The 15731-nt window shown below is 43.6% G+C and overlaps 1 protein-coding gene across 2 annotated transcripts in view; it reads left to right on the forward strand.

The window, feature by feature from the left end:
• Positions 1-1185: 1185 nt before the first annotated feature.
• The window catches only part of SNX31 (sorting nexin 31), a gene marked incomplete at both ends in the record, with an annotated part of 51016 nt that continues 36470 nt past the window's right edge, over positions 1186-15731 (forward strand). For both annotated transcript variants that reach the window (XM_084229841.1, XM_084229842.1), the window contains 4 exons: positions 1186-1251; positions 1359-1433; positions 7202-7316; positions 9776-9840. In XM_084229841.1, coding sequence (XP_084085967.1) covers positions 1186-1251; positions 1359-1433; positions 7202-7316; positions 9776-9840 — 321 coding nt within the window. The remainder of the gene's footprint in view (positions 1252-1358; positions 1434-7201; positions 7317-9775; positions 9841-15731) is intronic.

The raw sequence follows: 15731 nt of genomic DNA on the forward strand, positions 1-15731 counted from the left end.
AGCAGCGGGCGGCAGGGGAGGTCTGTGCGCCACGTGGGACCCTCCTCCGGTGGCCGGGGAGCAGCCGGGGATCGAACCTGTGCTGCAGGGGCTGCGGGCAGCTTCACAACCCAGCGCTCAGCTGCTGCGCCACCCGGGAGGCCCCGCATACCTTAAGTTTTGCACTTAATGACTGTTAACACAAAGCTGAACTGTGTTGTCATATGATAGTTACTAGATTTATATATTTTTGTAAAATTTTAATTCATAGTACACTGCAGGCAGTGTCCTCAGGAAAGGGAGAGAAAATTTTTTCAACCCTGTCTGAGGGTGGGTCTGACTGCGCCCTCTCTCCTCATGAAGAGCCACTGGAAGGCACAGGGCCCAATGTGGACCAGGAGTGGATGCCTGGAAAAGGCTGGTTTCTCCTCTGCTGTGCGAAACCCGCCCCCCCATCACTCCCCCGCTCCATCTCCAAGTAGCCTGACCCTGAGATCCTGGGGCAGGTGGGGAGTCGCTGATGACACCTTTGGCAAGTGTATGGACCTCTACGCACCTCGAGCAACGACTCTTAACTTTTGTAGGTTCAAGGACCGCCTAGAAAATCTGATGGAAACCCAGACCTTCTCCCAGGACACTTTCATCTCACCTCCCCTCTCCCCGCCCCCCCATTTTTGACCACAAGGATCCTCTGGGTCTCTGTCTCTCTCTGGGTTTCTTTTTATCCTGAATTCCTCCTCCGAGCGCACAGCCTCGCGCAGGCTGGCTGCTGGCGGGGTCCTTACCCGCCGCCGCGCCCCGCCCCGGCCCGCCCCGGGGTCAGAGCACCGCCGCGGGGTGACCGCCCGGGTCTCGGGTCCCCGCCCTCGGCAAGGGCGTGCGAGAGCCGGGCCCCGCCCGGGGCGGCGTGGCCAGCCTAGCTGCGCCCACTGCCCGGGCCTCAAAGCCCTGGAGCGCGCGGCCGCGGCGGGCCCCGGGGTGCTTGCGGAGCGGGAAGCGGCGGACGGCGCCAGCGCCGCGGGTCGGGCATCGGGTGGCCAGCGGAGCTCGAACTCGCGGCCCACGCGGCTGCGGCCGTCCCAGGGCAAGCTCCCGGGAGTCTCGAGCCAGCCCCGGTGCCCGCGCCCACACCCCGGTGCCCGAGCTAGCCCCGGTGCCTCGCTCCCACATTAAAGGGCGTTGGAAAATCTTGCAGCCGCCGGAGCCATGAAGACGCACTTCTGCATCCCGGTGTCCCAGCCGCGCCCCGACGCGCTGGGGGGCCGCTACGTGGTGCGCGGGGCCGGGGCCGGGGCCGGAGACGGCGGGAGGGGACCGCGGACGCGCAGGGACGCGGCTCACCTGCGCTCCGCTGATCCGGGATGCTTGTGTGTTTGCAGCTGTACTCGGTGTATCTGGACGGGCTCCTCTTCTGCAGGGTGCGCTACAGCCAGCTGCACCGTTGGAACGAACAGGTAAGTGGGTGCGAGGCGTCCAGTGGGCTCCGGGCGAGCGACTCTAGCGAGACGCCGGGACTTTTGAGGGCTGCAGGCGCCTAACCTGTGCAGCCCGGCCTTGCTAAGGTTAACTGAGCGGCTGGGCCTCCGCTCAATCAATGTTTGTTGCTGTTCGTAATCTTCTACAGCTGTGAGTAGCAGACGCGCGCACCGGTGATTCTCCCAATCCCTATCCAGAGTGGTGATCCCCCAGTAGCACCTGGCACGGTGCAGGGCTGTGGTAGCCCCCGGGTCAGTGCTAGCTGTTCCCGGAACAGTGTCTCCATTCAAATGCGCAATCTAGACCACGGTGGACTCTTAGGAATCTTGCACATGGGTATTTTTTTAAAGCTCCTTTCTCTCTAGAGCTTCTTCAGCTTACCTAGGTACCCTTTGAGAAGGTGTGTCTCTAGTTTTGTTTTCAAGCCACCGACCTCATTCATAGACTTCAAGTCCTGGCAGCCTGAGAACCCAGGAAACAGATGACCTGTCAAGACAGAGGCTATTGCCCTGTGGTTTCTCACTCTGATGTGCTGCTGGCATTTTTTCCCCAAGAGGCAGACTGATTTATTAGCCTACTCTAATGGGTTTTATTTTACTGCTAAGGATGTTTTGCAAGTCTTCGAAATGGGTTAGAGGAGTGTAAGGGTCAGGAATGGACACAGTGCAGGTTTACTGATCCCATGCAGACCGGGTAAAGGAGGAGTCAGAAGCCTCAGTGGTTTTTGCAGGTTTTTATTGGGATTACCAGGTACATGGCAGGCAGGGGTGCTGGGGGGCGGGAGGCTGGCAGTCCTCCCAGCCCCCAGCAAATCCGCACTCTCTCTGGGCTCTCTGGCATTCTCTGCTTCTGCTTCTTTGCTTCTCTCTTGGCTTCTTGGCTTCTACTGGTGTCCCCGTGAAGCAGCCCTTAAAAGTACAGTCTTAGCCCAGGTGGATCCCATCTACCTATGCCCACACCCTACTCCAGGTGCCCGCCATCAGGCATGCATTCAGGACCTCAAGGATCCATCATCTATCCTGATGGCGGGAGGGCAGAAAAGCCTGACATGTTTCCTTACCCTACAAGGAGTAAATGAAATTTTGAAATAAACCTCATCACCCCCCATCCCTGTGCAGCTTTTTGTTTCTTTCTTTGTTTTTTAAGAATTGATCTTATAAAAAGTCTGTGCATAAAGGAGGGAGAAAGAGGGAAAGAGAGAACTTGCCCAGGCAACAGCTATTAACACCTCTGGGAGAATCCTTTCAGACAATCTCTGGTTCAAGTGAATATTCCCCACCTTCCTTGAACCATCTTCTGTTAATGGACAGCTGTTTCATTCTTCCACTATTGAAAGGATCACTGAAGCAAGTCTTCTTGCTCCCACACTATAGTGCGTTGGAAAAGTCCGTTTTCAAGGTATGATTTGTGTCTTTGGTGTCAACAATGTGTTAGTTAATTTGTGTGGCTGTCTTTGAATTGCAAACAGGGTACAATGCCTGAGCCCTGGTAGGTTCTCAGGTATCCTTGCAGAGGACTGAATGAGAAAGCACATGGTTTCTAACTTCTGAAAGATGAGTTACTACTTCTGACAAATAGTTTGGGGAGTTGGGAAGACCACAGAGGTATGTGGATGGGCATCTCCAAGGAGAGAAAGTATAGGTGTTTTTGGCATCAGTCTTCCTGTGATGCAATTGGGGAGGCAGCCACCATGGAGTGAAGAGAAGGAAATAGAGGTGAGGAGCAGGGAGAACAGGAAATTGACAACTGTTCATTCCTGGCTGTTCATTCCACCTCTTCTTTGACATCCAATTTTCTTATCAGAAATAATAAGCAAATAGGTGATTATGGATGTCAGCTTCAGAGGGTACATGTGAAGACTAGGGGGTCAGTTTTTCACAGAGCTTGGCACATAGTACATGCTCAGTAAACACTAACTGACTCAGACCTTTGAAGGATTCCTGGCCCTCCTTAACCAGCAGACTCAGAAAAATGCCTGTTTTCAAACAAACTCATCTAGCAAAACCCGAAGTAGAGACATAAAGGAAAAAAACTTATTCTTGATCTTCTATTTTAGACAAAAACTATTCTTCACTGCTGTGGACCCTTAGATATTGAATTGCCACAGCCCAGTGCCCTCTGCAGGGCATAAAATACATATTAATGACTATATATTTTCATATTTGTTCCAGGTTTTTCAAAATCCTAAAGTGGAGATTTATCTAGTTTCAAACTACTTTACATTCTGCACTTATCAATATATTCCCTTTTCGTAGGAACAACTTCGTTTTTCTTTTAGTATGTCATGCTTTGCTTTTCAAAACAATTTTTTTAGTTGTTAATTTTTTTAAATTGTTATTGAAGTACGGTTGTTTTACATCCTTCTTAGTTTTTTGGTACTATAGGATTCCCTGACCCCAGGTATAGTCACCATAGCCCTCCCACCACCTGTAGTCCTCCGTCACAGTCCATCCTTCCCCTTCATCCCTCTGTTTTCACTCCTACCCCACCCCACCCCCCCGAAAGCCTAAGATCAATGGTCAGTTTTCAAGGCTTGGTTTTCAAGTTTGGATTTGTCTGACCCTTTGTTTTATTTTTCTATATTCCACATCTGAGGGACACCATCCGGTATTTATCTTTCTCCTTCTGACTTATTTCACTTAGTATAAGCCCTTTCTGCTCTATTGGTAGAAACAACTTTATTTTAAAGAAATTGTTTACATCTTAAGTGATTGTTGGCCTTTATTATTAATTCAAAACAGTAACAACTAAGCAGTTACTTTATGCTCCAGTTGATGTGTTCAGGTTTTAACAGCCTTTGTATGAAGTGGAGGGTGGTCTTAGGAAGCTGAGTGTTTTACCTGTGGAATCTGACTCCACATAAATGTCAGAATTGAGTTGAATTCTTGGATACCCTGCTAAAGTCTGTCATTGCTGTTGGTGTGGGCAAGCCAAATTTCCCTTGCTGGAGTTTGGTCTTAGAGACACCTAGAGATGGCCTTTCCATGTGCCCCCCCCCCCACCAAAAAAAAAAAAAAACCTCACAAAAATAGAAGAGATGTATTTTCCTTTTGATTTCTTCAGTTTCTTGAAAGAATGATGGAGCTTAAACTCTAAAACCAAGTAATTCTCAGTATATGAGAGATATGAACAGCTAAAATATGTCCTGAGACCAGTAAAAACGGTCTCTCTTTTGATAAAGTAGATAAACTTGCAGAGTTGATGATTGACTTTTGGCACATTTAACTACTCATTTTATGTTTGTCCTCTCCCTTTTACCAGCATTAGCGAAGGAGGAGAAAGATTCCTTGAGACATCAGCTAAGGTTGTAAAACCTGCTGGGAGAGTTTTTGCTCTGTGATTGGTATTAGAACCTTCATCCTTGTTTACTTTCTCCCCCAGATCATTGGCCTTAGGTAGGGACTTCCCAAAGATGCTGTCCTGCAGGTGGATAATCCGGCCAGCCTTTCTGTGATTAAAACCAACTCGGGAGCATCTGTGAGGTTTATGAACATATGCCAAAGAAGAGAATTGCTTTTTAAAGATCACTTAATCAGTTAATCAAGAAATAATTGCATGTGGAGAAGACAAATCTCTTCTTCTATTTAATAGAGTAAGTAGAGATGGGGACATAAATCCTCACTGTTTGAGTTGCCTGTCTGGGATGATGCTGCAGCTGGGGTGCCTTTGACAGTCTCTGGCAAGGCACAAACATTTCCTTGCATTTAAAAGAAACAGAATTATTGCTGTAATTGTTTATGCTACCAGATTTAGAGGAAAGGTTGCAAACTTAAATGGCTAAAGGGATCAGGCAGATAACTGGTGGCAGTTGTGGATCAGGTGAGAAGCAGTGGGGAGTGATGGGAACCTCTTAGGTCTCTGAAGGGGACTCTAGACTCATTTTTCAAGAGAAGTAAGAACATCAGCTTTTTAAAGAAAAACCTTTATTTTTGGAGACCAATTTTACATTTACAGAAAAATTGCAAAGAGCTCTTTGTCCTATTTGACAATAGGACCCTGCACTAAAAAATGAGCTGCACCCAATTTCCTCTGTTGTTTTCCTTTAATGTGGTGGATCTACTACTGTTAATGAAGCAGGATTGCTGTAGTTGCTAATGAAGTGGTGTTATTAGCTATAGTCCATACCTTATTCAGACTTCTTGAATGTTTACCTAATTTCTATTCCAGGATCCCATCCAGGATCCCATATCACACTTGGTTGTTACATCTCCTCAGGCTCTTCTTGACCATCCCAGAATTTTCCTTGTTCTAAATGATTTTGACTGTTTTGAGAGTACTGTTCAATAAATCTGATGTTTTTCACATGATCAGACTGGGGTTATGGATTTTGGGGAGGAAGACATGAGGTCAAGTGCCATTTAATCACATGCCATCAGTGTGACTTTTCACCTTGATGACCTGGCTGAGGTCTTGTTTGTCAGGTCGTTAGTTGCAGTTGATGCTTAAAGAATGGGGTTTATGCTCATCTCCTGGCACGAGTGATGCGTACTTGTAGGGTAAATGTTTGTCAGGCTTTACTGCCCTCCCACCATTAACATTGATGATGGATCCCTGCAGTCCTGAATGCATGCCTGCTGGCGGACACCTGGAATAGGGTGTGGGCATACATAGGTGGGCACCTGGGCTGAGACTGGGCTTTTTTTTTTTTTAAATAATAAATTTTATTTTTATATTCCCCATACAATTGCAACCCCCCCATTCTGACCCCAATCCCTCCCCTCCCGCCCCCCACCCCCCAAAAAGTGTCTCTGGTTCATAGTTTTTTGTTGATATTTATTTTCACTTTCTTATAGTTATTCATTTTCCTGATCCCTTATTTAAGTTTTCCAGATTCCTGCTATGAGTGAGACCATCCGGTATTTTTCTTTTTCTTTCTGGCTTATTTTGCTCAGCGAAATATGCTCAGCGAGACTGGGCTTTTAAGGGCAGCATCACGGAACAGAACCAGGAGGAGAAAACCAGAAAAGGAAGAAAGAGGCCTGCCAGCCTCCCGGCCCCCCAGCACCCCTGCCTGCTGTGTACCTGGTAAAATCCCACTAGAGGCCTGAAAAGCAACCGAGGGCTCCAGGACTTTCCTTTATCCATCTGCAGAGGATTGTAGAGATCCTGCTCTGTGCCCTTCCTGCCATTACAGTACTTATATTTGTCACTTGGGATTCTTTTGCATGGGAGATTTAGCCATTCTCTCCTGTTTTTTCATACATGTATAGATGCCTAGATTTACTTCTTCCTTTGGGTTATAGCTCAATACTGTATGTCATTGCTCAGATTGTTCTGGTCTCACTTCCAGTGCTAGTTTGGTGGCTGGTAGCTAATGTATTAAGTAGCCTAGCTGTTCACTTCTGCCTGTAGGTTCAAATGACTTGGGGGTGGGCCAGGGTTGAGGAATAAATTCCTGTCATCGCTGATACCATAGATGCTATGGGAAATTAAAAAAATATTGTCTGATGTGAGTGGCACGAAGTCTTGTAAAAACAAATGAAAAATGAAAAATGTCCCTCAGATCTACCAAACTAGACTGGAATTGTGACTTTGTCTGTATCTAATGGTATCTCTAGAAACAGACTGCAGTGAGTTCCTCCATAAGAAAACTCAAAAGTATCCTCATCTCCTTTTGGCCACCAGGAAGGATTCATATTAAATAACATGCTGGAAGGGGACTTGCCCTAGAGGAAGTTTTGGTATCTCATCCACCTTGAACTGAAGGGATTTTTTGCCTTAACTGTGTGTCTGCTTACTCTTTCAGCTGAAGCGGGTCTTTGGAAATCGCCTGCCACCCTTCCCACCAAAGTACTATCTAGCAATGACTACATCTATGGCTGATGAGAGGAGGGAGCGGCTGGAACAGTATTTGCAAAATGGTATGGACTGGATTTTTTATAGATTTCTTGAAGTATAGATTACACAGGTAAAATTCACCCATTTAGGCTTACAAATCAGTGGTTTCCAGTATATTTGCTGGGTTTATACAAATAGGCACACCATGTGCATCACCAACATCAGTCTTGTTTTGGGTTTTTTTGGAGAAAATTTTTCATTGACCTAGGTAATTGTTTTTCTGAAGCAGCTTGTGTAGTCTTCAGAAATTATCAGTGTGTCTGCTATTGTGTATGTACACCCCTGTTGAACACAAATGGACACTTACTTTACTCTTCTGTGTCTGATTATTAAAACTTTTTATTTTGAAAGAATTTCTGATATACAGAAAATTTGCATAAATAATGCAATGTCTATGTGTTTTACTTTGATTCCCCAATGTCAACATTTTACATTTGTTTTATTATTTTTTCCCACTATTGTGCATCTATGTGTTATGAATGTGTGTTATGAATGTGTGTTATAATGGACTTTTGGGACATATGATATACATATCATATATATATATATACAATTATATATATATAAATGCTTGTGTTACATGTATAAGTCACTTCACCCTTAAATGCACCTGTGTGTGTTTCCTATATAGATCAAGTACAGTTTCTTATATAACCATAGTATAGTTATCAAAATCAGATAATTGACAGTGGTACAATATCCAGAGACCTTATTCAAAGTTTACCAATTATCCCTGTTGATGTTCCTCACTGCAAAAGAAAAAAATGTTTTATCTTCTATGTTGATTTTTTTCCTATTTATATACCTTTTAGGTGATTCTAGATCAGCAATTTACCTCATTTGATTTACCTCATTTTTCATGGTGGCCTATTTTTTTAAAAACCAGAAAATAAAAATTCTAGAAGTCATCTATTCCCTATTCTTCTTTTGTAATGAGCATAAACCTCTTCTTAGACCTGTGGAAAAAGAATTTTCAATCTCAAAATGTACTGTCTTTTGAATCTGTATTTTCTCTTGGCTTGTTTTCTCACATCTTAACAAAATATTCTTTTTAACAACTGGCCTTTTCACAAGCAATCATAGTGCTTATGGGGTTGCTTTTCCAGGCCTGGTCTTTGGTCACGTCATGAGAATGTCATGCATTTGTCTTATGCAGAATGTCTTATGCATCCTCTTTGGCAAGATAAAGCAAGACACTGCACAGATTGGTGTTGTGACAAAGAACACAAGCTCTAGAGCCTAAACTGGGTCAAATCCCAGGTTTACACCTCACTAGCTGTGTGACCTTGGGTAACGCACTTACCTCCTCTGATCCTGTCTCTTTTCCTTCATTAGTGTCTTCAGCTGGAGATTATATTTACCTTAGGATTTGCTGTGAAGGTTAAATGAGTTAAAATATACAAAGTGCTTAGTATAGTGCCTGGTACTTAGCTGTCATTCTATTCAGTAGATGCTAGTTGAGTGAACACTTTTCAGAAGCTTTCCCCATCATCCCCTAAGAATCCATGCTATCATGAAGTTATGTACCAAATATTCCAGAAATATAAGACAAGAGATTTTTCCCTCTGAAATTATCTCCTCAGAAAAGAGAGGATGCCTTTTATGAAAAAAAAAAAAAAGTTCCTCATGTTTCAGAGATGCTCCATTACTTTATTTGGAAAAACACGACATTTTTAGGAAAGGTACGACCTGACATGACCTTAGTGAATATTTGTATTGAGTACTAGTAGAAGTTACTTGATGAAATCAGTAAAACAGCAATGGAAAGAAAAAAGAAAGTTAATGCAGGTTTAGTAAGTATACAGTTCAGCTAATGTGCAGGGCCCAGTGGAGAATTAGTGGGCAGGAAGACTAGAAAGGCAGGCATAGCTGGGAAGTGCTTCAGTTTATAGGCCCTGAGTTTCGAGTTCTCAGGGCCAACTGTCTGCCTATCTGATTTGGCCATAGCACTTGGGTGTGGGTATCTAGAGCTTTAACGCTGAGGAAGAAAAAAAAAAAACTCTGTAAGTATGAATGAAATGCTTTATACTCTTTCACAGTCTTGTCATCCTTCTTTTTAATTCCTCCTGGGAACTCCATCGTTAAAAGAGGTATCCTCAAATTAATGTTTCTGGGATGATTTAAGTTTTCAAATGACCAAGTGTCTTGCCAAAATGGGAGTTTAAGTTATAAGATCTTTTTACTTCTTCATGTTAACTTCATCACAATCCGGTCTGGGAAGCAAGGTGATTTGAGCAACATGGTATGTGTGGGTGAAGCAAGATTCCTGGACACAATCACTTAGTATTGACATGAGATGGCTTCATGTCATTGAGACTGCTTGGAGGAGGCTAGCTTTGTGGATTTTCATGTATTTGAGAGGTCACAAGCTCCACTGCCTTCAGGGAGGCAGTGATGGGCTAACAAGGCCTGGAGGGCACAGTAACTTAACAGAGAAATCAACCCAGCCCCATACTGACCTGACTCTGTCCATGTTTTTCAGTAACCATGGACCCAAACGTGTTGAGAAGTGATGTCTTCATTGATTTTTTAAAACTGGTACAGCTGGTAAGCTTGCTATTTTTTTTAAGTCAATTGATGGTAAACTTTATTTACTTGCATATCCTTGATGGCCATTATTTCCCATCCTAGGATAAATAGTAACTATTCTTTATATTTCATTTATTGATTTTCTTTATTCAGGTAGCAATTGTTCACAACATTTTATATGATTTAGATCTAATAAGATGGCCCCCTTCAATGCATGTTACCACACCACACCCTCCGCCAAGGCACTGAAAATCCGCCACTGTTTTCCATTGTACCTCCTCCTGACTTTGCTTTCCCCCTCTCCCTCTGGTGGCCTTAATTCTACAGTGAGATTTTAAGGCTTCTTATTGATTTGGTTTTATCTCACCATTTGCTTTATTTTTCTGGATTCCACATATAAGTGACACGATCCAGTAATTGTCTTTCTCCTTCTGACTTATTTTACTTAGCATAATCCCCTCCAGTTCCACCCTGTTGTTGCAAATGGCAAGAGTTTGTCTTTTTTATCACTGAATAGTATTCCATTCTGTATATATACCATATCTTCCTAATCCTCTCCTCTGTCCTTCGGCACTTGGGTTGTTCCCAGAAGCTTGCTCTTCTTTACTAAGGTTATTATTTCATGGCAGAATGTGTCTCTGAGTTAACCAAGTGTAAATTTCTGGTCCTCAGCCCCACACAGCTTGGACTCAGGTAAAATATATTCATTTGGAATAGATTGGATGATGGTTCTATTCTGTCCTTTTGGAGGTCTAGATTCTAGATGGAAAATTAAATGTGTCAGTTGACCTTTGGCTTTTTTAATGAAATTGATACCTCTTTTCTGTAGTCATACATCTCAAAACTGGCCATGAAGAAGAAAACCTTTTATCATTAAGACTGCCTTCGACAATTCCAGAACCCTACTTCTGTAGCTGGGATTTCCAGATGTGCTAACACATTGAGACATCAGGATTGCAGGAATAGTATGCCTGCTATTACTTGTAGATTATCAACTTTGTTGTAAATGGATCAGGGAGAAAATTTAGTATGAACAGAATGACATACAGCAACTCCCTTCCCTGTGTTGGCTATAAGAGCTGTGACCTTTGTCCCTTAGAGGCTAGAACTTTGCTAAGTGGTGTTTAGCTCATCACCATGCTAGTTGTACATGTGTGAACATTTTCATGCTTGTATGTTCTTGACTGAATGGAAAAGCTTTGAAAGGACTCAAGTTGCAAAAGATTATGTTGTTACTGAACTGAATCCCTAGTTTGGGGAGGAATACTTTAATCAGATTTTTATGAAAGCGGGGGGAGACAAGCAAATTGCATTGATTCATTGGTTCATTTGTGTTCATATACACACCGGTTCAGTCAATCTAAGAAATGATCCTAGTCTGCCACTGGGGGGACAGTCACATGTTCACTTGGTGGTGTATACATCTATACTTTCTTTGAGACGTTTGTTGTTGAGATGGTAATGGTAGTAACATTCAAACAACAAAAATGTTTGTATGTCTATGATAAAAGTAAGTTCTGCCCCCACCACTGACCTCCAGTCCCCCTCCTCAGAAACCACACACTTGTGTCCAAATAGTTATAGTTTTCTACACAGTTCTGTGCATATGTAAGTGTTCACATGCCTGCCTTTCCTTTGTGTCTTACAAATAAGCACATATTCTACCCATTTCCTGACCCTGCTTTTTTTTTCCCCAGCCTGACTTCTTGCCAATCATTCCTTATCAGTACTTACAGAGCTACTTTTGGCCTTTGTCCTGTCACCTTTTTGGGCTCATTGTAGTTTTTGTCTTTGATGCCTTTTAAACAGAATTCACAGGGTAACAATATTTTAGAGCTTTGAGTGTCTTTTTTTTAAATAATTGAAAGCTTTTTCCTTATTATATATTCTTAGTTCTTTATAATTGAGATGCGAAAGCCTTCCTGACTTTGTACAAAAGCCTTATGCCCGCGGCATCTTACAGGGTCTCCATTTGCTTCATCTGATGGTATCTTTTATTTTGGAATGTCTTCATTTTTCACTCCATTTTTTTTTCATGAGCTTTACCAGTTTACTCGTGTATGTTTTTGTGATCTTTCTTCTTTTTTGACACCTTTGTCTAATCTTTGAGGTCTTGGTTCAGAGAACCCATATTTTTATTAATGCATTCGTTGTTTTCATCTGCTTAGTGGCGTCATGACTCAGGTATGTACATTTCACCCCTCATTGCTTCCATTTCTTCCTCCTTTCTTGCAGAATTTTTGCATAAGTCCCTTGCCAGTTCCTGGCAGCAAATCACCCAACTTTGAAGGGGCTGTGCTTTGTGAGCCAGCAGCAGATAGTGCTAGGCGCTGAGTCACTCGAGTCTGTCCGTTGTGCTTCTGGATCTTGCCTCTGGTTTCTCAACACTTTCTCACTAGTGCTCTGCTGAAGACCCCTCCAGTGTGTTTGCAGTGAAGCCATAAGCCACAGATCCCCTGGCTGCGATCTAGCACTTTACACCCCTGTGAGATCAATAGCCTCTGGCCTGGTTTAGCAGTTACAAGGCAGCCCTGGCAGGGAGAAGACCTAGGCAACAAGACTGGCTGTTCCACTCTCAAGCTGCATGGCTTCAGTCAATGTTAGCCTCTTTGAGTCTCACTTTCCCCATCTGTAAAATGGAGAGAGTAGCTCCTGCCCCACAGTACGGTTTTGAGGGTTAAACGAGGCATTGCTTTTAAAGCACTTCAGTGTCATGTGGTCCACGGCATTTATTGAAACATTTATCGCTGTGATAGATGGAGGCCAGTCCCTTTCGGGTTTTACAAAGATGATGCATCTGGGCCCACCTGCCCAGTGTGCAGTTAAATATTACCATTTTCTCTGTGTGACCTGGTGAGAAAGGGAGGGAGTGCCACATAAAGAGTGTGTGTCTGAAGGCCGTGGTGGAGGGTCCTCGGTCTACGCACCTTCTACATGAAGTGGCATCTAGATGATATTTGAAATTTTTCAGGGTGGATAGGGAGGGACGATTATACATTGGCTTTTCCTTCCCACTGAGGGAGAAAAATAACAAACCACATAATGCGTGGAATCTGGGATACTCAGGACTGATATTAGTGAAAGGGAAGTGGTAACTACTTTTTACCGGGGGCGAGTCTACTCCAACTGCCAGTAGATGCTTCCACCCACCACCTTCTAGGTGTCTGCTGCCTTCCAGAGTGATTTTTTGGCAATAAACGGGCACAGTCAGTATAGGAGAGAATCGGCAAGATAGCTTCTGGAGGGCTGGTGGGGCCCGGGCAGCAGCAGTGATGTGTGGATTCTCCAGAACCCACAGGGAGCCCTAGGAACAGGGACTAGGCCGTGTCTATGACTCAGTATTGTACAGCCCCCACCTGGATATTTTCACTGCCACTCATAAGCACTTGGCCTGCAGTTTCTAAGTTGTTATTGCCAAATAATCACATGTGCACAGTCCTGGCTCCCCAGCACTCAAGTGGTACAAGAATATATCCCTGTCTCTGGGCAAGAACATACAGTGTTAGATGCATGAGTGCATGGGGCCTTCCAGGACCCCTTTGGAGGAAAGCCTCTATCAAGGGAAAGTGTAGGCAAGTTGCAGTAACAAGAGGGAGTTCCCTCCAACTGGGCATTTCATTTGTGCTGCGCCTGCTGCTTTGCCTGAAGAATCTCATCTACTCTTTACAACTTGCTAGAGGAGATGCTAGTAGTATCCTTTTTCTCGGATTAATTAGCTTGTTTAAGTTTATGTAGCTGGAATGCAGAAGAGCTGGGTCCCAATCCAGGCACCCTGGGTCCAGAGCCTCTATACCATGGCTGCTGTGGTTCTGGTAACCCACTCAGCCCTGTCGCCCACCAGTCCCCCCTTGTTTTGTGTGTCTAGACCCCCTTGATTTATTATGATCTAGATGTTTGCCCTGTGATTACCTTTGCTATGAAGGAATTTTTGAAGAGGTAAAACAAATATCTATGGACTAGAGACCATTTTATGTTCCTGGCTATTCAGTGGGAGTGTCCTAGGTCCTCATGAGAATGTGAGAAAAAGATAACTGAAAAGGTATTTGGAGTGGCTTTTGTGAACCTGCGTGGGGTGAGGGGCATAGAGGCAACTTACAGCCACATGTGGGTCTCTGGGAAGTGATACCATTTCCTTGTAGAGAACTGATCAGGACCTCTTCTTAAGTGTGATGGGGATTTGAGCTCGATGGGTCCAAGTATGGATTTTCTTGACAAAGAAACCTCAGTAATCAGCAACCAGTGGCTGTCAGCTTTGCCTCTGCTTCAGAGCAGAATATCAATAAAGCACTCTGATTGATCTTCCTGGAGAAATTAAAGAATTTCTCAGGTTGTTAAATTTAACTTAAACAGAATTAACATGTATTTTAAAATGTGTTAAGGCAGCTCATGCTATTGGAGAATTTAGAAGTTTTTTAAAGATAAGTGCATTTCATTTCTGGTATGAATTGTGTGTTGTGATTCCTGGTCTGCCCTAGATCAAGGTGACAGCTTACTTAAGGTTTTATTTTTCTATACTCCAACGCTACCAAGTTGACATCCCACCCCGCCCCTCACCCCGTACCAATTGTATTTCCAATGCTTTTCTGTATTTTTTTCTTCTAATCCTCTAATGTTTTTATATTGCTTTTACATTTTGTTAATTATTATTTACATTCTACTGTGATTTAAGTGTCAAAAATAGAGCCCAGTGTCTCCTTGATCACCACTCTAAACCTAGAATGTTTTTTCTGTTGTGTGCTGGTTTTATCTCATGGAGATTTTTCAAGTCCCTGATTTTTCCCCTACCATATCCTCAAAATATTTATTTTTTTAAACAAAGTAAATTATCTCATAGTTGTAAAGAAATCTACTCTCGATTCTAAAATAAAACAGTGTTAAGAAGGATTCTAACAGAATCATCTCATAACTTCTGAGTCTACTAATTACTAATAGAATTGGGGGTGGGGAGGTTATCTCTTTGTAGTGACTGAAATATTTGCATCCTGGTATCAGTTTATATGAGGGAAGGTCTAAATGATCAATCAGAAGATTGTTTGGAGAATTCCCTTAAGCACCTCATGAGCAATGTAAGGGCCTTAGAGGGTTTCAAGCAAGAGAAGGACATTTTTAGGTGTGCATTTAAAATTTATTTCTGATTGCTGCTTTGCAGGGTTTCAGTGGGAGTGGGGAGAAGGGAAGCAAGGAGACTGGTAAGGAGGGTGATTCCAGTTGGGTCTGAGATGCTCGAATTGGAGATAGAGAGGTAGGTAGATTCTGGAGATAGTTTGACAGGTTAAATATGCAGGACTCAGAACTTGATTAGGTATGAGTGTGTTGAAAACATCTTCCTGAATCTTCTGTTGATTCCTTTATTTTTATCTTTTCCCACCAAGTCAAATTAAACATAGAAAACTTCTTCCCATTCCTACAGTTAGCAATAACCAAACTATAAAGCCGATTTTGTGTTTGAAGTGAGGGCTGTCCCACATCCCACGTGTGCACCCACCTTAAACCCTCCCCACAGGCCTCTGAGATGGGCATGATTACTGCCTTTCTTCTAGAACTGAAGGAGTGAGGTTTAGAGGGAAACCTCTTACACAGGTCACACATGAGGTGTAGAGGGAAACCAGGCTTACATAGGTCACACATGATGGACCCAGCAGTCCGCTCTCTGAACTCTGTTTCTTAACCACACCTGTCCCTAGGTACCTCATGAGCACGTTACCACACCCTTGCTCATGTCTCCCGACACTGCAGTGTCTCTTCTAGGTCATTTTTACTGCATCACCAGAGAAACCTTCCTATAATGGCATTTTCATCCACCCATTTCCCTGATCCAGAAACACATGGCTGCCCTTTGCCTTTTTAATAAAATCCTCAAGTGTCTGATTTCAGGGCTATCTGTAAACTCAGCCATTCTATCAATCCAA

The sequence above is a fragment of the Talpa europaea genome (assembly GCF_964194135.1).
Source record: "Talpa europaea genome assembly, chromosome: 3".
Classification (NCBI taxonomy): Eukaryota; Metazoa; Chordata; class Mammalia; order Eulipotyphla; family Talpidae; genus Talpa; species Talpa europaea.